General features: G+C 39.3%; 1 protein-coding gene across 9 annotated transcripts in view; it reads right to left on the minus strand.

Moving 5' to 3' along the window:
* Positions 1–24,279, minus strand: part of FAM53B (family with sequence similarity 53 member B) — a 145,036-nt gene that overhangs the window by 85,983 nt on the left and 34,774 nt on the right. For 4 of the 9 annotated variants that reach the window (XM_020791508.3, XM_072995422.2, XM_072995423.2 and 1 more), the window contains exons 3-4: positions 19,262–19,506; positions 15,841–15,895 (exon numbers count right to left, since the gene is read on the minus strand). In XM_020791508.3, coding sequence (XP_020647167.3) covers positions 15,841–15,895; positions 19,262–19,348 — 142 coding nt within the window. In that variant the 5' untranslated portion in view covers positions 19,349–19,506. The remainder of the gene's footprint in view (positions 1–15,840; positions 15,896–19,261; positions 19,507–24,279) is intronic. The other 5 variants (XM_078391197.1, XM_072995425.2, XM_078391195.1 and 2 more) reach the window with 2 other exon arrangements.

The following is a 24,279-nucleotide window of genomic DNA, read 5'->3' on the forward strand; positions in this document are numbered from 1 at the left end:
ACATCTCACCTACATCTGTTGTGGTTGACAGCTATTAAAGGTTGTGACTTAAATACGGCTGACACTAGCTTTGTTAAGTAACAAACATAAGAAAAAAAGTAGAGAAAGGCAACAGATTCTGCACTATTATGAGGCAGTGCAGCTTTTTTTCTTTTACTTTTCTCTCTCCTCTCTCTCAAGAGACAAAGGAAATCAGAAGATTGGAACTGAAACTGCTTGTGCATGAAATATGGTTTAACCATATCTGAAAGCTCATTTAACAACCTATTCAATATCAGGCAAAAAAGAAAGACAGAAACTTCACTTTGAGAACATTCTCTATTTAAAACTTAGCATTATTAGTGTTCATAGTGAAATCCAAGCTGCTAGATTGAGGGTTTAATTGTGCCCTGAATCGAACTCAACTTCAACATCCAAACAATTTGGATAAAAGAAAGGGCTGTTCAAGTAGTGAAATGGGGGGGGGGGACACATATTGGATTCAGATTTAGATCCTGAAGTGATTAATAAAAATAGTAAGAAAACAGTTGTTATCCATTGAAAACTAAGATTTACTTCAGTGTCAGCGTTCACGGATTACAATCAACTTCCTTAGATATGGATGGAAATGGAACCCATGATAGGTGACACTTTAATCCGTGAAAGCTCTTACTGAAATAAATTTGCTAATCATTAAGAAGCCGCACTCTGTTATTTTTATTTTTGCAACAATGCTGAAAGAAACTAACATGGACATTTTCTGAAAACTGCTGAAGTAATGGGTTTCATAAAAGAAAAATCTGCCTTGTGTGTGAGAGAGACAAAGTGTGTGTGTGAGAGAGAGAGTTTACTATGAATATTTATAAGGAAAGAAGCCTGTGAACTAATAGATCATGACAACGAGAGAGCCAAGAAAAAAAGGGATTACTCTTATCAGCAGAGTTCTACTTCTCTCATATGTATTCTAGGATCAGGGTAGAAAGTCTGATGAAACCTCTATGAAATCTTACCATTTTCCCTAAGGCCCCTGTTTTTCTCATTTAAATGTTTTCCATTCACTATTAGCTGCTGAAACTGAACCAGTTTTACAAAGAGACAGGCACCTATTTTCCAAACTCTCATCTCAGGTTTTCTTATTTGCAATTTTTTTTCACTGCTACAAAATGTTACATCAGCTGCAGTTCCTATGCACAGTGTTGGCTGACACTTAGCCACCTGCCTTCTTTCCGATGGCAACAGATTCTTAGAATTTACAAGAGCAGGGGCACAGTTACTAAAATCCTTTGAATTAGAAACATATTTGCTCCATCCACTTCCTACATGGCTTTCTCAGTGAACTCAAACAGAAGGACAGCCCGAATTACAATATTTTGAAAATCTTCAGTTCACATTGGCGGACTGAAATATAAGACAGCCAGATTTACAATTTAGAATTCCAATGGCAAACTCCTGATGAAAAAAGTTCTGATTAACAATTAATTGTAATCACCCTGACATAACTAGAAAATACTGAATCCAAAATCTGCCTGAGACATTTTGGTGCCATTAAGAGCAAGCCTCTTCACCTGCCCAATATTAGGATCTGACAGAATGAGTTCACCAGTTCTTTACTGTTCCCAGTTTTTTCTCACCATCCTTTTTTTGGATGCCGTAAGCACTGTATTTTATTTGGATTTTAAAGAGCTTCCTTCTTCCACAGGTTTCCACAGGTTGCCAAACAGGTACACCCGACTGTGGATTAGACCTCACTTGTAAACATGTTTCATCTCTAAGCCAACATGAATTCCTATCCACCTATGCCTCTCACTCCCAAGACCACTTAATTCCTTGACTGCCCATTTTTGCTGCTGCTTGAGTTATTCACCTGCTTCTTGCTTTCTTCACATTCTGGTTTGATAATCACCATTTAAAAACCCATTATATTTATGTTCTAAATATAACTTACAGACACAGCATCTTGTTTTAAAAAGTTTAAATTTTTAATATTTTTAAATTATCATAAAATGAAATGGCAAATAAGACACTCACTTGTGACATGGAAATAGAACTATCAACTATTTAGATTAATTGGGTTTTTTTCATGCAGAAAATAATTATTGTAGAGGAAAGACCAAGTCCTCCATATAAAGCATGTTACCATAGTCTCTCGAGACTGAAGGATGCCTAATCAATCAGAGGAAAGATTAGACATAAGTTTCACAAGCAACACAAGAAACTATATCCTCTAGGTTCATCCATGGAAACCATATGGATGATTTTCTACTTCAGTTTTCTGTTCTTCAACTAGTAGAGATCTGTAATATGTCCAGTTCTCAAATTATGAGTAAACAAGCAGCACATCCAGCTGCCATATCACCAAGAAATACTGTTTTTTCTAGTTACCACAAGACTTTGTTTATGGAAGGTAAGTGGTCTTGTTTGGTATCCTTGCCATCGATAGGTACACAAAGTGAAATAAAATCTTGTAGAACACGCACACTCTATGACCAAAGTTTATGCCAATGGGTTGTATAAGGGCACTCATTACTTGAAAATCAGTTAGGTTTTCATCATTAAAGCAATTTAAAAAATGCATACATGCTTAGAAAACACAGAGGCTCCAAAATAGAAAACTGGATTTAAATCTATTAAATGGATCTTTTCCCTCGGTGATATAAATCATTACTCAGTCATTTTGCTTTAAAACATTTCACACGGCTGATATAAGATTTTCTGTCTTGCTCTTGCACTAACATGAGGTGAGTCTGTTATTACCAGTAACAACAGTCATAACACCATCCTGAATCAAAACCTATACATGCCAGCATCAACCTCAAAGCTTGCCAAAAATTCTGTCCTTGAACGAGTCTACTATCAGAAGCAAAAAAGCACCTTTTTCTAGACAGTTACAGCTATGACTCACAACTTGAGAAGGTCCAGTATCAATCATGAATATTCAGTTACTCCTTAGAATAAACATCAAAATCTTCTGCAGAGTTTGATGGACTAGAATGACCCATTTACCACCAGGGTGAAGAATCCTGGTCACTGTATTAAAAAAAAACAACTTTGCCAAACTTAGTAAGACTATTTTGCACAGAATCAAGTTGGCCTGCTTGATGGCTTAATTGTGGGCATAGTAGTAAATGTTTTGCTTATTACACCTCAGATTTGAAAAGATGGTTAGTGCATCTTTTGCCTACACTACAGAAAAGTCTAAGAAATGAAACCAGCCAAACACAGATACTGTCAGTGGATGTGACAGCATCCCACAGCAACAACTACAGGTGGGAGTTAAATGCTGCTACTTCTGACTATGAAATTTCAATTTTCTGCTGAAAACTACAGAAGTATTAAGGAAGCATGCTAAAGAGCAGGACTAATCAATGACTTCTGAGTTACATAGTATGTGCAGTGTTCATCCATTGTTACTGATTGGTAATTTCCAGGGTGTGTGTGTTTTTCTTGGTAGAAGGACAAGCTTGTTGGTTTACTCAACAACAAAAATTCATTCACTGGGGACTGGATCCTGACTCAGTCATGCTTAGAAGAGACTCATTAAAATCAATGACAAACTTAATGACTATCTTAGGCCACATGGATTTCTATGGGTCTAATCCTGATCATAACTATCATGATCAAAGCATATGGATCAAAAAGGAGAGCTTTATTTCATTACTTGCTGCAGGAAAGAAATACACAGATGCACATAAACACACATGACACTATAATGCTGTCCTATGTAGACTCTTACCATTGCATTTGCCTTGAATTAATTAAGTGGCTGAACCCCTGTTGCTAGAGTATACTGTAGTAAGCTGCTAGAGTAGGCCTGCTGAATCAGTGTGGATCTAGTAAGTCAATTCCTCCATAGGTTGCACTGATTCAAATGGGCCAACTCTAGTTGCAACTTACTTTGCTGAAGCAAGTGACAACTAGAATAGTTGCCGCCTAGAGCGGTCGGAAGACCAGATGGGCGGGGTATAAATAAAATAAATAAATAGAATAGAATAGGCCAATTTGAATCAGTGGAGCTTATGGAGGAGTTGACTCAACAAATCCCCACTGATTCAATGGGTTTATTCTTGTGTGACTTACTGTGCTAAGCAACATCATTTCAACTGGTGATTAATCTCTGGCAGGAAAGTCTGCTGCTCCAATGGCAACCAAAACTATGACCAGCAGAACTCTGCTTGTACGGCAAAAGAAATCATCCTGTTCCCACCTCTCCCTACCATGCAGTTACGGAAGCACAAAATACATATAAGAGGACATAATAATTCCGTGGAGGTCCCCTCTGTCATCTTGTTCTGTGACATAAATTATATAAAATCATTTACTGCAGCAACTCAAAATAATTATAGACTTCATAATAATTTACAGTTATGGGTGCGGTTTGTGGCATAAAATCTCTTCAATCACATGGTTAAATCTTTAAGTAACTTTGTACTGTGCATCTCTTGAATGAGGCACCTCCATTTACATTACGTAATATTTTCCATTGTCCTCTTCATTTATATGGAAGACATAACTTCTCACTGTGTGACAAATTTGATGGCAGTAATTAGTTAATGGCAAAGACAAAGAAAGAACAGCAGTACCACTGCTTTCCTGTTTTGCTTTAAAAAATAAAAGATAAAAATATATAAAAGATAAGGCATCCAGAGGTGTTTCAAGAGAAAAAAAAGTGTACAAAATCTGCCTCTTCAGGATTAAGCCCAGCAGAATGAAATCTATTATTTTCATGCACACAGTACCTTTATTTCAAAACAGATTGTTTCACATTTTCTCCAAAGCCACATTTCCCTTTTAAGTTTCCATATGCAAACATTGGGTGTTGTTGGGTTTTTCTAAAATTGGGAATCAATATTGGGTTTTTCTTCTTTACAAGAACTCAGTGCTGTGTTTTACACTTCAATTGTGTTATTTCATAGTTGTAAAGTGAGTGTTTGTGTACTGACAAAACCTGAGTCAAACCGTGGCCACTAATAAAAAATTGGGACACATCAGTATACTTAGGGGAACCCCAAGGCTCACAGAGGTAGCTTCTCCTCGGGAAAGCCCTGCAAAACAACCAGTGAGGACTGAGCATGCTCAGCACTCACCAGAAACCACCAGATGTTGCACATCAGTTGGAAAGAAAACCTGAAAAATGAGAGCAGGACAAGAAGAACAAAAATTGGCTTGACTGAGCCCGTAACAGCTTTTAGTGGTGCTGATGGTGGGATGGCACAGGCAACTTGCAGGCATATTCCTTTATGGAGTAAGCATACATGGCAATATTTTGTTGTAGATCTCAGTTCCTGGGCAAAATAGTTTTGCATAGTTACACCCATAAAAGGGAAACGACATTAACCCACAGGGGTAAATTGCCGCTAACCAGTGAGTCCCTGTTTGGACTCCTGGTTACATACCAAGTCATCTACCAACTGGCACATAGAATGAGGAACCAAAGGAAGGATTCATTAAGTACATGGATCTTATGAGCAATGGCATTTCCCTTTCAGTGCCGTAAGAATGCAAAAGGATTCTGGGCACTGTCTTTAATCTGAAGCTTGCAAGATAGAATAAATTAGAACCTTCTCTTCTTCTCTAATGATAATAGTGAGATGAACATTTGGAACTTTGAGATTGGAAAAGACTGGCCACATCACTGTGTCTCAGCAGAGAGGTTCTTTATCACATATGAAAACAGATACCCAACATCATTTTGAACAAAAATGATAATAATTCTCCTTCTCCTTCTTCTTAGTATTATTGGTAAAATGCATCTTTCATATATGCTTCAGCATAGCTAGATCAATGCCCTGGAAAGTATGCGCTTTGAATGGTCACTGGATGGAAAAACATTCATTAAAGAAAAAAAAATTATCATAGGAGGATGATAGAGAAATACCACATCTGTGTCCAAAATGAGTATGCAGTATCATTTTTTATATCTGGAGAGAGAGATCTGCAAATGTATTTCACAGGGAAGCAACAGATCTGAAAAAAAAGAGACTAAGTCAAGAAGCTAGCACCTCTTCCTGACAAAGAACTGTTCTCTCATCTGAAAAATCTGCTCTGGTCATTCATTAGACCTTCCTAGCTATTCCTTGAGGAGTCCAGGGACAACCTGTACTTGGCACCATTTGAACAAATATCACATAGAAGAAGGGGTTGAGAAGAAACTAAAGAAGGCAGAAACCAGGGTGTGGCTTCTCCCACAGATGGACATGCCTGTTTCTGTCAAAATCAGGCAAGCAGCTCCTAGTGTATTCCTGCTTAATACACACACAAAAATTCAAAGCAAAGCTAGGTTGGCAGCCAGCAACAAATGCAATGCCCCTCCTACCCTATATAGTTTTTATATCAGCTGACACAACAGCTTTGTTGATTAATATTTTCTCTTTCTTAAGATGAGAAACATTTTAAAGGGGGGGGGGAAGGTTAAAAGAGCCAAATGTAGGCAACACAGAGAAACTAAAAGATTTATTCAGTACTGTATCCTGTTATAGCTATATAGCAATTAATCAGTTAGGTGGACAATCTGAGTTAGAGTGGGCATGCAGCAACAGGAAGAGGTGGAGAATATGGACTGGAAACAGTGTTAACAGATTAAAAGCTAGAAATCTTCATTCCAGACTCTCAAGGTTCCTCTTTAATGAATTTGGGAAGAGGGTAAATCCCAACAACAGCCTCATTCTTCCTATCACTCTACTAGGCATCTCCTACCACCATCACAACTACTTCACATCAAAGAATTGCTTTACAGCATCACATTGTCTCATTGCCTGGAGATTTATTCAATTACCATTATATTTAGCCTCATGTTAGAAAAAAATGGGGGGGGGCTCAAAACTCCACTTTCACCACTGATGTCTTGCAAAAAACAAACCCTAACGCTTTTTCACTCCACCTTCCAGGACACTGTGAGAAGAGACGTAGAACACCGATCGCCTATCAAAACCAGGAAGGAAACCCTTCCTCTACTTGCCTGAGTGATTTCAGATACACTTATTTTAAGGGGTGGGGAAATGAAAATCATCATCCTGCCTCCTTCACTGAAGTTTAGAGGAGTTTAAGAATGTCAAACTCTACCTACACATTTCCCCTATTTTTCTACTGCATCTTTCCCCTTTTTCTTTAACACAGGAAACCCTTATGAAGAAAAAGGTACAATAGCTGCAATGTAATGGTTTTGTAATGGTTTTTTGTGGTGAGTCTTCTACCTGGAAACGCTCCTGGTGCTTGAATTATGCCTGCGGCTGTTGTTGCTGCTGCCAGGGGAGGAAGAAGGTAATACTCAAGAACCAACCATGCTGGCTGGGGCCTAGATAAGCAGTACAGTGGGGTCTCTACTTAAGAACGTCCCTACTTAAGAACAATCCAACTTAAGAACAGCTCCATTTGCTAAATTTTGCTTCTACTTGAGAACAGAAATCCAAGATAAGAACAGGGGGAAAAAAACCTTTCCTGCTCTTTTTTTAACCTTAGGTTATCTTAGGTTAAAAAAAATTCTCCCCCTAGTGGTAGAGTACGTATTAACCAGCTTTGCATTAGTTCCTATAGGAACTAATGCTTCAATGTACGAACGCACCTCTACATAACAAAAAAACAGCCAGAACGGATTAATTGGTTTTCAGTCCATTCCTATGGGAAATTTTGCTTCAACTTAAGAACGTTTCAACTTAAGAACACCATTCCAAAACCGATTAAGTTCTTAAGTAGAGGTTCCACTGTAGTTTCTATGGACGGAAAAGAGCAGATACGGATTAAATGGTTTTCAATGCATTCCTATGGGAAATGCAGATTCAACATAAGAATTTTTCAACTTGAGAACCACCTTCCAATACGGATTAAGTTCTTAAGTAGAGACCCCACTGTACAACAAAGAACATGGCACTCCAGTCCAATCTTCCAGCCCTCTTGCGTTGCCAGAGTATTATACTGAGCAATTTCCCATATTTGTGAAAGAAAGCAATGAGTTCTCATATTCAGGTGTTACACCTGAACCTGTGGAGAGTTAAACAGGTAGTAGTGATATCTATAATAGGTAGCACGAAGAGGAGGAGTTTATAAGCACTTTCAGTGGAACTTGTTTACAGTGATCAAGAAATCTGAGAAGACAAAACTTCTCATTCATGGGGCAGTGGTTTTATTTCTTCATTAAAAAAAAATCATTTACTTATTTATTTGATTTTTATGCCACCTTTATCCCAGTGAAAGGACCCAAGCAGGCTGACAAATTGTTAAAAAAATCCAGCCAACTAAAAAAACAAGGGCTGAAATCTTGTTACTCTGTAACTTATAGTAACATCATCAGCTGTGGTGATTTTTTAGAAATAAAAAAATCTTGATCTCCCTCCCCTGAAGGTCCCAGGGTTTCCATGGAAATGCCTTTGTCATGGAGAAGCTTTTAGAGGCCTCAGGATCAGGGGAAGGCTCTAATATCTGAAAAATTCTGCTGCTTGAATACTCAGAAATTAAGCACCCATCTCATGGCCCCCCAAGGCTTTCCTGTTATAAGAACCTTGGGATATTTGGGAGGAGGGGATAGAAGTTTTATATTTCTGAAAAATCACCTCAGCTAATTCAGTCTTATACAGCATAGCTGCACAAAAAGAATTTCAGCTTTAAGTGCCTTTTCCACATGTGTACACACCTCCAAGAATCATGGTGAGGACTCTTTATTTACTAGTGAAAAACAAGCTGAAACCTACGACTTTGCCTATGCTATGCAAGAGGATTTCCGCCAGTATGCCTTTTATCAGCATGCGTGCATATGCATCCAGCATAATTTTCCTTCTCAATCCCTCTATCTTTCACAAAAACCACAACACAGAAAGGCTGCCTTCTTATACATGCAAAAAAAGACTGGGGAAAGTAATGCCTGGAAAAACTATGCATCTGTCTTAATATATGCTCATTAAATTTAGTCCAGATAATTCTTAGTAGTAAGCAAATATTTTACCCAAAACCAGATGTTTACAGAATTGCATCCACAGATCCTCAGGCAAAGTTGATGAAATCTGATTTTTAGTTGCTAATCCTACATTTTGAAAGATTTTGCATTATTGTCGGCAGCATCATTTTTTTGCCTTTGGCTTTTTCCGAGAAAATACTGAACTGTTGGGATCACTGGCTAGATTAACAGTAGCACAGAGCTGTAGGTAGCTGTCTGTAACCCTTGCTTGATGCAGAATACAGGCAGCAACACCATCAACAAACAGATAGTAATCCAGCTTCTCTTTGAAGACTTCCAAGCCAGAGAAAGCCAACTACCATTAGAGAATTTGTTCTACAGTTGTACCACTATTACCAATACAAAGCTAAGAAAAAACTAAGCAAGACCGTATTTATATTGAACAGCCATATTTTAAGTAGGGATGAGAAATGTGTGACCCTCTGGATGTTGTTGAACTGCAATTCCCACTATGCTACCTGTAATGAGAGTTACAATCCAGCAACTTCTGGAAAGCCAGTAGTTGCTCATCCTTGTTACATAGAACAATGCAATAAAACCATCACGAAAGGCTGAAAACTATGTACACATACATAAATACAGTACAGGAAATTTTTCTACCACCTATAAATAATAATATAATTTGATATTACATTAAAAACTCTTGCACACATGTCAAAATGCTACCTGCTAACTCTCTTTTCCCACTCAATTATGTGGCTCATCTGCAGGAAGGAGTCAATGCATCAGCTAGGCTGATCATGGGAAGCAGCAGATCTGACCACATATTCTGACCCAACTATACTGGCCCCAATTCAAAATGCTGGCTATAAGTTATAAAGCATTATATGGCTCAAGACTTCATACTGAAGAAACACCTCTCATGTCACAAACCTGCTGATACTCTGAGATCAACATTCAAGATCTTCCTCCCAGTAACGTTATTAAGAGATATTCAGAAAGTAAACAAGGGAAAGGCCCCTTGCCTATGAAATGCTCTCCCCAGAAAGATCACCTGGTCCAAACATTAATATCTACCTGGGATTTGATGGGATATGACTTGCGAGTTTTTAACTATCAGCCTTTTCAAGAAAAAGGTATCCAAGAAACGTAAATTATCATTACCATGGCCATTATTATCATGACAAGGAATAACCACTAGTCTTACTAGTAGTAGTTATTACCACTAGTACTACTAATAGTACATAGGGCCAGCCTGCCATTAGAGCAGCACATTTTTATCCCAGTTGAAGGCAGTCATTTGAATTTTATGATTTAAGCACCTAAAAGTCCTTGACTATATCTGCTCCAGATCTGTTTTATTTGACTGCAGGCTGAGACAGGATCAATGAGTTTTGCCATCCACATCTTCTGCTTCCTGAAAGTCAGCCTGTGTTGTTTATAGGGGGAAGGCTGATTTACATGTAGATACAACTGTACTTTTAAGGTGAAGCTATATGTTGGTCGGCTTTTTCCTAAAGCAAAATAATATTGTGCTACATTTGGGAATGTGACTTTTGCATCTCCTTTCTGAAGTCTAGATTCTTACCATCACAACCACTTTAAGGAATTATTGTGCAGAAGATGAACATCTGACCCATCTGTGATCCAGCTTATGCAGGTCCATCCACCCTGCACCCTCCTCCTGTAGGCCTTGCCCTTTCCACTTTCAGAGCTGTGCAGGCACACTGCACCCCACCCCTTATTATCTATCACCACTGACAGGAGACATGACTAGAGGTTTAACGTCATTTAAACTTTAAAAACCTGATTCTTTAAATATCTTTAAATGCATACCACTGAGCTACGCTTTGCCTCCCTGAATACCGTTGCAATGGTTCTTACTTTGATATGCATTTACTTAAGCTGTGCTTTGGATGTACAGTGGACAAATTAGTAAGAATTACACCTGGCTCTGCACACTCTTCTATGAGCGGTTATATGATGTTGTTGACCTTGTTCTTTGTCTTTTAGCCCATCCTCCTTCTGGAATATAGTCCCAAGGCCCTTCCTTTCACATGCCAAAAAAATTTCCTAAATCTCAAGTCACAGAGTCAAAACTTCCAGTACTCTTTCTCATCCATGTCAAAAACAATCCAATGGTATCTCTACAGTGACTCCCACAATGCTCTACATCTATTTTAGATGGCACCTTCTAGCACCTAGCTAAACAACAGAACATGGGAGATGTTCAATTCTTGCACACATGATTTGATAATAACACAGCAATCATGGTTGATGCATCTAATGCCAGAAAGGAAAATGTGCAACCCTTCCTAAGAATGGAATTAACGTTTCAAAAAAACCGAGCTGGGTCTTTGCAAGGGCTCTGGGATGCCCAAGAGAGAAAAAAATAGTCCAGGCATCACAGGTGCCATCCCTGTTTGGCCTTGGGTGACAAATAAATGTAGAAAGAAAGAAAGCATGCTGTCCATACTTCACTCTGTATTTTAACTCTGTCATTCACATAGGTCCCAGGACATGGTTTAAGGCAGTGGTCCCCAACCTTGGGCCTCCAGATGTTCTTGGACTACAACTCCCAGAAGCCTTCGCCACCACCTCTGCTGGCCAGGACTTCTGGGAGCTGAAGTTCAAGAACCTCTGGAGGCCCAAGGTTGGGGACCACTGCTTTACAGGGTATACTTTAACAGTTTTATATCACAATGCTGAGCAATCCAAGTCCTCCAAGTTAGTGCTTCTTTAGCAAATTAAAGTAAATGCTTATAGGAGCTCACTGTTATTTCTATTGAATATGTGCAACATAAATCTTAAACCTACCCAATTGCTTCGGAGTCCCATTGATACAAATGGAATTACTCAGGGTGAAGTAGTCTGAAAATGACTGCCAATATTTTCTTTTATTATGTGCAACAGGAAATGTTGCTGTTAGGAGTGTTTTTAACATTTCTTTGCTTCTGCCTTCAGATATGTACCATATTTGAAAATGAACAAACAAATAATGCCTAAATATTACAACCAGTTTCTCTCTGTGATCCTCCCATGCCTCCTTTTGTGTCCCTTTTCACTGGAGAAATGTAATACTGACTGTCTAGAAGGATAAAGGAAAAATTCTGTTTCATAGCAGGAACAATTTATTTGCACACTGCTCAAGGGCTAGTCAAGCAAGGCATATAAAATGGTTGTTGCTTAAGACTGAATCTACAGTGATACATTTTTCATCCATCCCTTTCTAAGCAAAGCAAAATGTGAGAACAATCTTCTATTATTATTATTATTATTATTACTACCACCATTACAATACATATATTTCAACATTTTAAGAACTCAAGAGAATTCTTAAACTTCCCCCAACTAAAAGATGTGAGTTACTGTGGCTTGCCAAATATTTAGTGTGGATTAATGCTTTTTTGCTAGAGTATCCATGAGAATCAACAAAGTTTCCTTTTGAGTAAATATCCGTATGATTGAACTGAAAGATGCCTAAGAATTAGTGTATCGTATTTTTCTCCTACCATGGTTTTTAAAACTAGTTTTCTCTTGAGCCAACTTTTTGCATGCCACATAATTGCAATGAGAGAAAAATGGCTACTAAATGCTCAGAGATGATGTACACACACACACACACATTTTCTACAATTATTATTGTACAGCTGATGGTGAAGGATTCTGGGAACTGCAGTCCAAGAACACCCGCGTTACCTAAGGTTGGGAACCACTATCTTAGATTTCAGCCTGTTTTAATACAAACCTAATGCATACAACTTCTTTCTCATGAACTATGTTGTTTACTCTATGTATAAACCAGCTTTATTCATCTCCACTCTTTGCAAAATACTCTTTATTTGCCTCTACTGAAAATCGATTGTTCTCAAGACACCCTTCTTTCCTGACTGACGTCAGAAGAAAACAAGCCATGCTTTCTCTCCAATGCAAAGATCTCCCAAGAAGAATTACATTTCTTGGCTTCCCACTGGCCATATCCAAAACTTGAAAGGAGGCATTTTTCTTGATCCCTTGCACAATCAGGAACACAACTATCTAATAGGAAATAGTCTAGCAATTTGAAATTCATAATGGCTTTCAGCACTGAACCTATCCAGGCAAGTTTCAACAACAGTTTGGCTGGTTAATCTAGACCAGTTTGGAAGCCAGAATGGAAAAGGGAAAAAATGCATTGGGAAAGCTGCCTAAAATTACAAAGCAAGACAAAAGGAATGCCAGCTCCATTTGTTCTTCCTGACTGGGCATGACAAGATAATTGCACAGAGGTGGAATGGTGCGGTCATCAAGGTAAGATTAGATTCCCTTGGAACAGTGTTTAGAACGCTACTTTTCGAATTTTCTGATATAACTAGATACAACATCCCAAAAATAACTGATTAACAGGACTATATTCCTTTTTTAGCACTCTGTTACCTTAATTGCGACATTGTTTTTTGCCTTTAATTTTCACTTGGGGGGGGGACTCTTTTTAAAGGAAAATGGCTTTTAAAACATTTTTTTTTAAAAAAAAATGGCTCAGGAAAGCACCTTTAACTCCCAAAATAATAAGGAAAGGAAATAAGTGAATGTTTCTCATTACACCAAAAAGAAATTACAGTATTACCAGACAGGAATGTTGGTTGGAAAGACATATTTGCTTTGTCCCTGCCAACCTGAAAACTGACATGTTGCAGGAACATGATTACTTGCAAAGTTACTTTCAAGCCCTGCCCAGGAAACAGAATAATTTATCAAATACAAGTAGTGCCTCGCTTAGCGACGTTAATCCATGCAGCAAAAATTGCTGCTAAGTGATTTCGTCGCTAAGCAATTTTTAAAAGCCCATAGAAACGAATTGAAACCCCTTCAATGCGTTCCCATGGGCTCCTAAACTAACCATAAGCAAAAATCCTCCATTGCGGCAGCCATTTTCGGTGCCTCTAAAGCGAGGCAACACAGTGGGTGGCCATTTTGGAACCGCCGATCAGCTGGCCGAAAATGGGGCCTTTGCGATGATTGCGGGGAAGCGGTCAGCGCAAAGGCCCCATTTTCGCCAGCTGATCAGTGGGGCCTTTGTGATGATCGCAGGGAAGTGATCCTCGCAAAGGCCCCGCCAATCAGCTAGCGAAAATGGGGCATTTGCGATGATCACGGGGAAGCGATCCTCGCAAAGGCCCTGCCGATCAGCTGGCGAAAATGGGGCATTTGCGAGGATCGCTTCCCCGCGATCATCACAAAGGCCCCGCCAATCAGCTGTGCTTCGTCTCTCTCTCTCCGATTCCCCGTGATCATCATCGCAAAGGCCCCACCGATCAGCTGGCGAAAATGGGCCGTTTGCGATGATCGCTTCCCCGCGATCATCGCAAAGTGAATTTTCTCCATAGGGGCCATTGCAAAGTGATCGCTTTTGCAATCGCAAAAACAGCATCGCAAAGCGATTTCTTCGTTAACGGAGCAATCACTATGCGAGGCACCACTGTAATGATCAACATAATGCAACTCAAACATGTGTAATGCTTAGTAAAATATTAGTAACAAACAAGCTTATTTTTAGTTACATTATAATCTTTATAGGTGAAAACAAAATAAAAAGTAAAGAAAGACAAAAACGTGGTGGCACTTTAAAGACTAACTTTTATATTTTTTAATGTGAGCTTTTGCCGACAAGTCCGTTTCATCAGACATAACAGAAGGAGGTGTTTTTTTTTCTTTCACCTATACTGCTTGCACAGAGAAACAGCTATCCTTTCTACAACTACAATCATAATTTTGACCAACATATAGAAATACAAAACTTCTCCCATTTCTTGACTGTGGGACCTATATGTTTTCATTTGGAGGATACAGATATGAATGTATATGCACGAATAAACACACATTCACCCCCTCTCTTTTTTCTGTATCCATGCAGGAGCTGTATCTCTCCTACCACCTGCATCTCAGATGGCTTCTTTATCTGGAAGTTTGATAAACGCAACCCCCAATAAATTGTTCCAGTCCTCATTAAGGATAATGCCTATGAGGAAAGATTCCTTGTAAAGTATATATTTTGCTATAGAGCAATTTAGTTGACACCCCACCTAACATTTTAATTGGGTCCAGAGGTTACTACTCAGACATATAAGAGACTAGTGAATGCAAGACTGCAGCGCTGGAGCTTTCAAAACTGCCAGTCCTAAGGGCATCCAGCTGTACCCCAAACGTCGTGTAGTTCAAAAGCATCTCCCTCTCCAAATTGAGAGATGCTAATGCACCTATTAGCACTATTTGGCATGCACTATTTGGCGTGCTTTGGTCCATGGGGTCACAAAGAGTTGGACACGATTTAATGACTAAACAACAACAACAAGTGCACTATTACGGTGTGTCATTGTTAACAGCAGCGTAAGAATACCAAATAAACAGTGAGGAAAAGGTACCCTTGAAATACTCAGCAAAAGAAAACTAGCTTCTAAAAAGGAGAGAAGTACCTAAAAAAGGCAAGCTTTATTTCACGCTGGAACTAGATTAGCTTAAGAAAAATAGTTAAACAGGATAAATAGAAACTTTGAATATACCAGATGTACTGATTTTTGTTTCAAATTGCTGAAAGGTTTTGCATGGAATCTGTTCTCTGTCAATTGCCCCAATTAAGTACATCTGGCTTAGCCTGGAATGAGCATAGATGATTAACTAGATTCTACAATACCTGAGATGCAGCTGAGTTCATAAGGGGTTTGACACGTAGGACAGCCAGTTGGGAAATTTACACACAGAGAGCTCATCAGCTGAGCGCCCTACTATGTAACATAAAGCAGATCAACTGCCAACCATATGGAATTCAAAGGAAAGTGCATTGATATCAGGAAATGGATTTCTCAGTTTGCAAAAGAGAAAAGAAGTTTGTATTTATATCTAAACAAAGAAAATGAATTCCAAGATTTCTCACACTATGCAATAAGTAACGATACAGTTTGAAAATAACGATATGAACAGAAGTGTACTATTCTACTCACCCATTATTCCACAAGAGAAAAGAGTGGGTCCTTGACTCATCTTCTTTGGAGTGTTCTGAAAACAAGCAGGAAAAAACTATTCACCAGGGTTTTAGGGATTACATTGAGATCCACAGAAATATTTCCAAAACCTCATGTCAATTTTCATTTAAGACTCATGGGATTTTTCAATACATGGCATAAAGGCTACTTCTGTTCTTTCCATATAGCTTTAACTGATCTTCTAGTTTATCTTTATTACCAAGTTCACTTAATAAAAAGTATATGCCATCAAGTGAGTTCTGACTTATGGCAACCCCTTCCAGGGTTTCATAAATACTGTACAGAGTATTCAGAAGTAGCCTACCATTCTCTTCTTCTAGAGGGTGGTCTTGCATTGTGCAACTTGCCCAAGGCTGCACAGGCTGGCTCTTTTCCTAGGACACACAGTGTGGAATTGAATTGCCACCCTATGGCTCTGTAGCCAGATGCCTAACTCAATGAGCTATTTAGCCAGCTTACAAAAAAAAAAATCACTTAATAACAGTAACTGTATGCCATCAAGTCAACTCCAACTTATGGCATCCTTTTCCTGGGTTTTCTAGGTACAGAATACATAAACGTGATTTAGTATTTCCTTCTTCTGGGGTTATTCTGGGGCTGTGCAGCTTGCCCATGGCTACATAGGCTGGCTCTTCTCCCTCAAAGCACAGTCGCGAATCTAACCACCAACCTCTGACTCCAAAGCCAGATATCTAAACCCCTGAGCTATCCAGCCAGCAGACACAAAGATCACTTACTACCAAAAATAAAACAAATATGAACAATAATAACTAAAAAATACTTTGTAAATCAATCAACAATTAAACTGATCAACAATTTATAGGCTGCTTTCATAGCAGATGAACACCTCTACTGTATTTGAATGGAAGCCATTTCACTAATTTTGTTTAAAATCTTCTCTTCATAAACACTCTCCTTTGTCAGTATTACCTTAGGACTATTCCTTTAAGAGAGAAGCAGTTCCTCTATCTAGGCAGCTTAGAAAATGTTAATAATGTCCATGAAATTAATTGTACTGTCTCGGGACTGAGATGACTTCAGGCTTGCAGGATGCACTTTAGTTTTATTACGCCAAGTGTCAACCGTAAAATACTGGTTTGGATACAGGATCATATACTAAGAATTAAGAAACAGCATGCCTTGGACTTCATCTATAGCCAAAGAATTTATTATTAGTATCAAACTCAAACTCACATTAATTCTTGGTCCCTTGCGTGACCTTTTTCAACAACACAACTCATGGTTAGCATCTACTATAAATTTCTTAGACATGCACCAATATATCCCAATACTTCACATTAACTGACTGGCCCCTCGCCGTGGCAGTACAGCCCCATTCCCTATTCTGTTTTTCCATATATTTTTTCTAGTAAGCCATCTGACTTTCCATTCAAGGATACACTGATACTGTAGGTATATTTAAGTCTCACCCACTACTTATGTGTTTGATTTCTGTGTCTGCAGTCTTATAACACACTGCCATACTGTATATATCAACTCAGAAATACACTTGCTCCAGGTAAGAAAGTGGAGTGTGCCCCACTCAGCAGGCAATGCTTCTCAATAGATGACACTTGTGGTTGCACTAAGCCAACATTTTGGAGTACTACATTTAAATTCATGTTGGAACATGGGACTGAATGACTTGCAGCCTAGAGGATGGAAGAATACCACTCCAATGTTCCTTCATAGCTGATTTTGCATTTTTCTATCTTTTCCCCCCAAAAAACCTCTAGAGCTCTTACATTTGTCCCTAACTATCAAAAGCATGCAGTGCTACTCAGTTTTGCTTCCTACTTTAGTCAGACAACAAAGGAAGCATATATTCACATCCAAATATTGACAATTGTTGAAAAGATAAAGCTTATGGCTGAAAAAAATAAGGAAGTGAAAAGAACACTTTGAAACTACATTTGTGCCTATTTTAACTGTAGTTATCATTCCACAAGGGCTGAGCATGTAGGAAATAAAGAAGCAAATTAGTCATCCCCAAATTGTCTTCTTATAGCAAAGAGAGGATTTAATTATTTCATGAATAGAAAAATGTATATTTATGAATCTGTGTATGCTTTGATAAAGTTCTTCTGGGATTATCTATACAAGTCTTCTCTTCTAAAAAATCCAATAACCAAAAATATTGAATATTAATATTATCTTACGTAATGCATGTGAACTGAAAATTGACATCAAAACCCAAATTCCATCTACAAAATAAACCAAGCCAACCAACATTATAATTCACTTATAATATGGATTTTATGGACAAGGAAACCAGTAGGTGAAACACAATAATGCACACAATAATGGTGAAACTGGGAACCCCTAAGTTTAGGTATCTGGGTGCAGAGTCAGAGGTTGGGAATCTGATTCTCCACTATGCCTCCAGGGAGAAGAACCAGTCTGTTTGGCCTTGGGCAAGCTGCACAGTCCCAGGACACCCCCAGAAGATGGGACTAGTAAACCACTTTGGTCCATTCTCTATGAAGAAAACCTTAGAAAGGCTTGCGGTATGACAGAATTGACTTGATGGCACACAGTTTAATTAGGTAGAATGTGCATTTCTTCCTGCAGAGTTGGTAACATTGCTTGCACTTTAAAACTTCTACTGACACTTAGAATAAAATAATAAACTGTCTAGTTCCAAATATGTGTCTCGTGGCTGTTCAAGAAATATGAACACACCAGTTCAGCTCCCATAAAGGCTACAGAACAAGGCCAGCCCACCGGTCACACTGAAGTAATCAGCTCAAGCAACAATCAGCCTCTTTTTCCCCGCCATTACCCTGTCCATCCCTTGGTCAGTTATGGAAATAATGCCATAGATCAGGAGGGGAGCAAGAGGCAGTGGGGAGAAAGGTACCGCTGCCCAATTTCTCTTTCTTCCCTCTCCTTCTATGTGTTGTTGAGAGGGAGGCAGTGTGAAGGAGGAGCACTTCTCTTTTTGCCTCAAGCAGAAAGAGTGCTTGTGGTGGTGTTGTAACACAGTGGTTCCCAACCTTGGGCCTCCAGATGTTCTTTGATTTCAACTCCCAGAAATCCTGGCCAACAGATGTGGTGGTGAAGGCTTCTGGGAGTTGTAGTCCAAGAACATCTGGAGGGCCAAGGTTGGGGACCACTGTTGTAACAGACCCTTTACAGGCAAGCAGTTCAGGCACAATCCATGCAACGGAAATCTTTAAACACAACACTGTTGGATATGTACAATTTGAGTTCATTCACCCATGTTCCTACTTCAACTGAGCTAAAAGCCACCAGGGACAGTGAACAAGATCTCCTTTTTTTTAAACCCCAAATTAAAAAACAACAACAGCCCTCCAAACTGAAGAATACAAATGCCTCATACCAAAATCTAAACTGTTTGTGTGAAATGAACTCTTACCAGCTCAGCCCTGCAAGATAAAGAATCAGCACCTTTGTTTTCCAGAGTTGTCCTTAAGATCATCACCATGGTAACAAAGTCATGCATTGGGGTCCATTCCAGTAGAGGTAAAGGTCACAGTCAGCCATATTAGGCACAGTCTCTGATTCAGTGCATTTTTCCAGAAGACAGGTTCAAGAGAACAAATTCTCATCTGTTTCAAAAAGTGGGTAACTTATCCAAAAATGCACCAAAATCTTCACACTCTGAAAGGGAAATAAAATAAAAAGAAACATAAATGCAAACTATCTCTAATTTGCTTTCACAAGTCCTTGTAGAAAATAAGATCGGTGGAAAGTTAGTCCTCGCTCCCACAATAATTGAGGAAGCGCTGCCCTTCCCCAGGTACCAAAGGAAAAAAGACGACATGATCAAGTTGTATCTGTGGGGAGAAGAAACAGGACCTTTCCATGCTACAAACTGCATTATAATATGTGTTATGGATAATGGAGTCATAGAGGATTGAAAATAGTCAGCTGAGTAGCAAGAAAAGGCAGCAGAATATGTTGGTAGCATAGGGGGAATGAGGGAAACTACCACTCTTTGTGGAGGTTTGTTGCTTCAGCCTCTCTAATAACCCTATTGCCTTGCCTCAAACTACCAAGCTATGGACTGGTTAAGAGCAAAAGATATTTTAGCAGTAAGATTCTGCAGAAATCCAACATTAAGCTATTGGGTGACCAGCCTACATTGCAGTTTCTTTATTCTTTGCTTAATTAAGAATTAACCACAGTTGGCTCAAGTATTGGACATTTGTTGTCTGTCTGAAATAGGAGTCTGGGAACCATGGATCTACAGTAGTTATGAAATAGGATGACACCAACATTCCTCTCTGTCCCTTCAGACCTGGAGAGCTAGCTACCCAGTTCACCAGACCAGAGGCAAACCCAGGAAAGAAGTGGGGAGCCAAACTGCATTTTTGCACTGTTATTGTACACCAGACAGACATTACGTCTTACACTGTGACTTATTTGCCCCAAAGTATGGCCATCACTGTTCTAAGAGTGAGGATGGTAAGCACTGAAATGAGAAAGAATGGCTAATCTGCTCAATATGATGATAAGCCTATTGGTTTACCAAACATGAACATTTAAAACCATGCCCACTGCTTTCCTTTTGTTTAATGAAGGCACATCTGCCTTATTTTGAATTCTGTGAGACTGTAAAAAGTTGCTGGGTTAAGGGAACAGGCACTGAGCCCACAGCTCAGTAATAAGTGAGATTTCTAGCTTGTTAGTTGCACTTAGACCCTGTGCCATACCATACTTTAAAAAAAAGTTAATCCAGATTTGAAATGCACAGAGATTTGTCTGGAACAATATTGCAATAAAAAGGTGAAAAAATATTTGGAAGTTCATAAAGTTGCTTGTATATAACCCAACTTTATTTATTCGAACCCCTAGACAGCCTTCAAAACATTTCAGATAAAAGTTCAAACAACCAGGAGATATTTACATGAGCTACATGGGGGAATCAGGGAGAGTCAGACAGACTTTTAAAAAAAATTTGGCAAGCCCTGCAGCTAAATCCATACCATACAAAAACTGACAGATTGCATTTGGGATTTAATTAAAGAAATAATTTCCAACGTAAAGTCTGTAATTCTATTTAAACATTTTGTTGTGGCCTTTTAAAATTTCATTTGGGGGAAGGAATGCAAAAAGAAGATAGGAACATGAGCTATAAGACACAAAACTTTTATCCCCTAATGTGCAATTATAACTGCAGAGTTCTATGTAAGGTCATTGATTCAGAATATGCTGATAAGCATCAGAACTTACTTAGAGCCAATACTGATTGCCTAGTCATCTTGTAAATCATATTTCTTGTTTACTTGGATTTGAGCTTGCAAGTGGGTGCCACTGAGAACATTTAGTTAGAGGCCAGCTGGCTAGTAAAGAAAAATTATCTACTATTGTTTTGTCAGAACAAGGTTCATCCAGAGTGCAAAACCATGGAAGGAAGAAAATCGATACATTCTCTCAAGATTTACTGTTGAAAAAAGGAAGTGTGATGGAGTCTGATATTTTTTTTGTGTCATATTAGTTGTCTTCAAGTACTGTTTGCTGGTAGCTTTCCCATTAATCTCCAAACAACCTAATGACCCCTGAGAACTATGAAAGCTGAATGCAGAGAAGATGAGGCAAAACAAGATGAACACTCACATCCTAAAAATATGCTCAGCCGAGTGCACACAGAACAAAATCTCTGATTTAGCAGCCCAGTACTGTACTGTGATTCAAGGCAGACTCATTAGACAGTCTTCCACTCTGCTATGCGGCCACCAAATCATGGAATACGATGTTGGGTTACTGAACTGTATATTATTTGAGGAATGGAAGCTCCTCAAACGTCTTAAGTCTATGAGATGATGATGAACAATGACTACCCTGGAGACCTACCCATTCTCACTTTAAAGAGCGATACTGCAACAACAGTTAGTTAGTTAGGCATCCTTCAGTCTCGAAAGACTATGGTAATGTGCTTTGTATGGAGGACTTGGAACAGCATCTAGTGTGGCTGAGGAGGCCGATTCGAGAGTGACAATCTCTTCCACACTGAAGACAAATCCTGTCCAGCTCCCTGATTTTGCTGCTTTTGTGCCTTCCTCTTTGCCTCGGTCTGCTGGACAAGGGTCTCTTCAAATTGGGAGAGGCCATGATGCAACGCCTGCCTCCAGGCTGAACACTCAGATGTCAGGCTTTCTCATCTGTTAAGGTCCATTCCTAAGGCCTTCAGATCCCGCTTGCAGATATCCTTGTATCGCAGCTGTGGTCTCCCTCTGGGGCGATTTCCCTGCACTAATTCTCCATACATGAGATCTTTTGGAATCCGACCATCAGCCATTCTCACGACATGCCCAAGCCAACATAGACGTCGCTGTTACCATCATGCTATAACATTACTAATTAATATCACCAGACAGTAACAAGTGAAATGTTTTAACACATTTCTCCCTTGAATTGCATGAGTTTGAGCAGCATAGTTTTGGTTCTATGTAGATTTTTTCAATAAATATTCAAATAAACAAATAAACAAATATTCAATGTAAATATTCAATAAATGCTGTGCTGTTTTTCTTCTCCAGGAAGTGGCCTGAGAAAATTTGATCTTGTACTTACTGAGGTCCCTGTTGGTGGTGGTACAGCGGTCCCTGTCCAATGGCAGTGATCCAGCTGGCCCCCTCTCCTGGCATGGTGGCTCCATCTGGTGTCTGGGGAAAAGTTGAGGGATGCCAGGAGGTTGCTGTGGGTCAGGTAAAGTCACAGCATTGTGCCCAGCATTGGGCAGAGGTGGAGAAATTGCACATCCATTTCTCCCGTGTGTGTGCATGTGTGAATCAACTGTTTATGCTTTGTAGTTACATTTTGGAGGGAATAAAACTTATACATGGATTTTGAACTACACGGGGGGTGGGGGGTTCCTGCATCCCTAAATCCAGCAACGTTGAAGAGAGAAGTGTAGTTCTTGTAGAATCCTGCATGATTTAGTGTGTAAAAGATTTATTTCTGATAGAGAAGATAATCTTCACTCTACTTCCCTAAGACTTTCTTGCAATGTTTGTATACTTCCGTACTGTTAATTTTTTGTCAGTTTAGGAACACCATAAAGGCTTTGTGTCACTTGAAAATTTGCATACAACTGTTCTGAGAAGTTGGACTACTCTTTGATTAGAAAATGGCAAGAGCACCTGAAGCAGCCTCTGTGGCTATAAAAAGTTGCCTTCACCTGTCAAACCTGGGATCTCTCTCTCTCTCTCTCTCTCTCTCTCTCTCTCTCTCTCTCTCTCTCTCTCTATCTATCTATCTATCTATCTATCTATCTCTCTATCTATTAGAAAGAAGCCTTCTGAAACAGAATGGTTTAACTTAACCTTGCACTGCTCCTTTGCTCCTCCTGACTCCTTAACACTGCCAAGTCACAATGCTGCAATCACAGAAGAAACTACAATTGGTCAATTCCCCAGTCAAAGTCTAGTTAGACTGTAGCACCAGGCTATCCCACACCCGTCATCTATTCTGCCATGACTTCTTGACTACCGGCCCTCCTACAGTTGTGTTCAAAATTATTCAACCCCCACTGAAATTGAATGTTTTGGCCATTTTGACATTGATTTTGATCATTCAGTCATCTTGCTTACATTTACATGAAAGAGGCACTTGTAGGTCAGAGAAATATAACCTTAAGTTTATAATGAAATAACCACAAATGTCTTTTCTGTGCTCACATCATTATTAGTTTTTATTCAACCCCCAAGTGACATTCAATCTTAGTACTTAGTACAACATCCTTTTACAGTTATAACAGCTTTTAAACGTGAAGCATAGCTTGACACAAGTGTCTTGCAGTGATCTACGGGTATCTTCGCCCATTCTTCATGGGCAAAAGCCTCCAGTTCAGTCAAATTCTTAGGCTTGCGCACTGCAACTGCTTTCTTTAAGTCCCACCAGAGGTTCTCAATCGGATTTAAGTCTGATGACTGCGATGGCCACTCCAAAATGTTCCAGCCTTTCCTCTGCAACCATGCTCTAGTGGACTTGGAGGTATGCTTGGGATCATTGTCCTGTTGAAAGGTCCAACGTCTCCCAAGCCTCAGGTGTGTGACGGACTGCATCACATTTTCATCCAATATCTCCTGGTACTGAAGAGAATTCATGGTACCTTGTACATGCTGAAGCTTCCCTGTACCTGCAGAAGCAAAACAGCCCCAAAGCATTATTGACCCTCCGCCATGCTTCACAGTAGGCAAGGTGTTCTTTTCGTCATATGCCTTGTTCTTCCTCCTCCAAACATAGCGTTGATCCATGGGCCCAAACAGTTCTAATTTTGTTTCATCAGTCTACAGAACACTATCCCACAACTTTTGTGGTTTGCCCACATGACTTTTGGCATACTGCAGTCGACTCTTCTTATTCTTGGGAGACAGCAAGGGGGTGCGCCTGGGGGTTCTGGCATGGAGACCTTCATTACGCAGTGTG

Source organism: Pogona vitticeps, chromosome 3 (assembly GCF_051106095.1).
Source record: "Pogona vitticeps strain Pit_001003342236 chromosome 3, PviZW2.1, whole genome shotgun sequence".
NCBI lineage: Eukaryota > Metazoa > Chordata > Lepidosauria > Squamata > Agamidae > Pogona > Pogona vitticeps.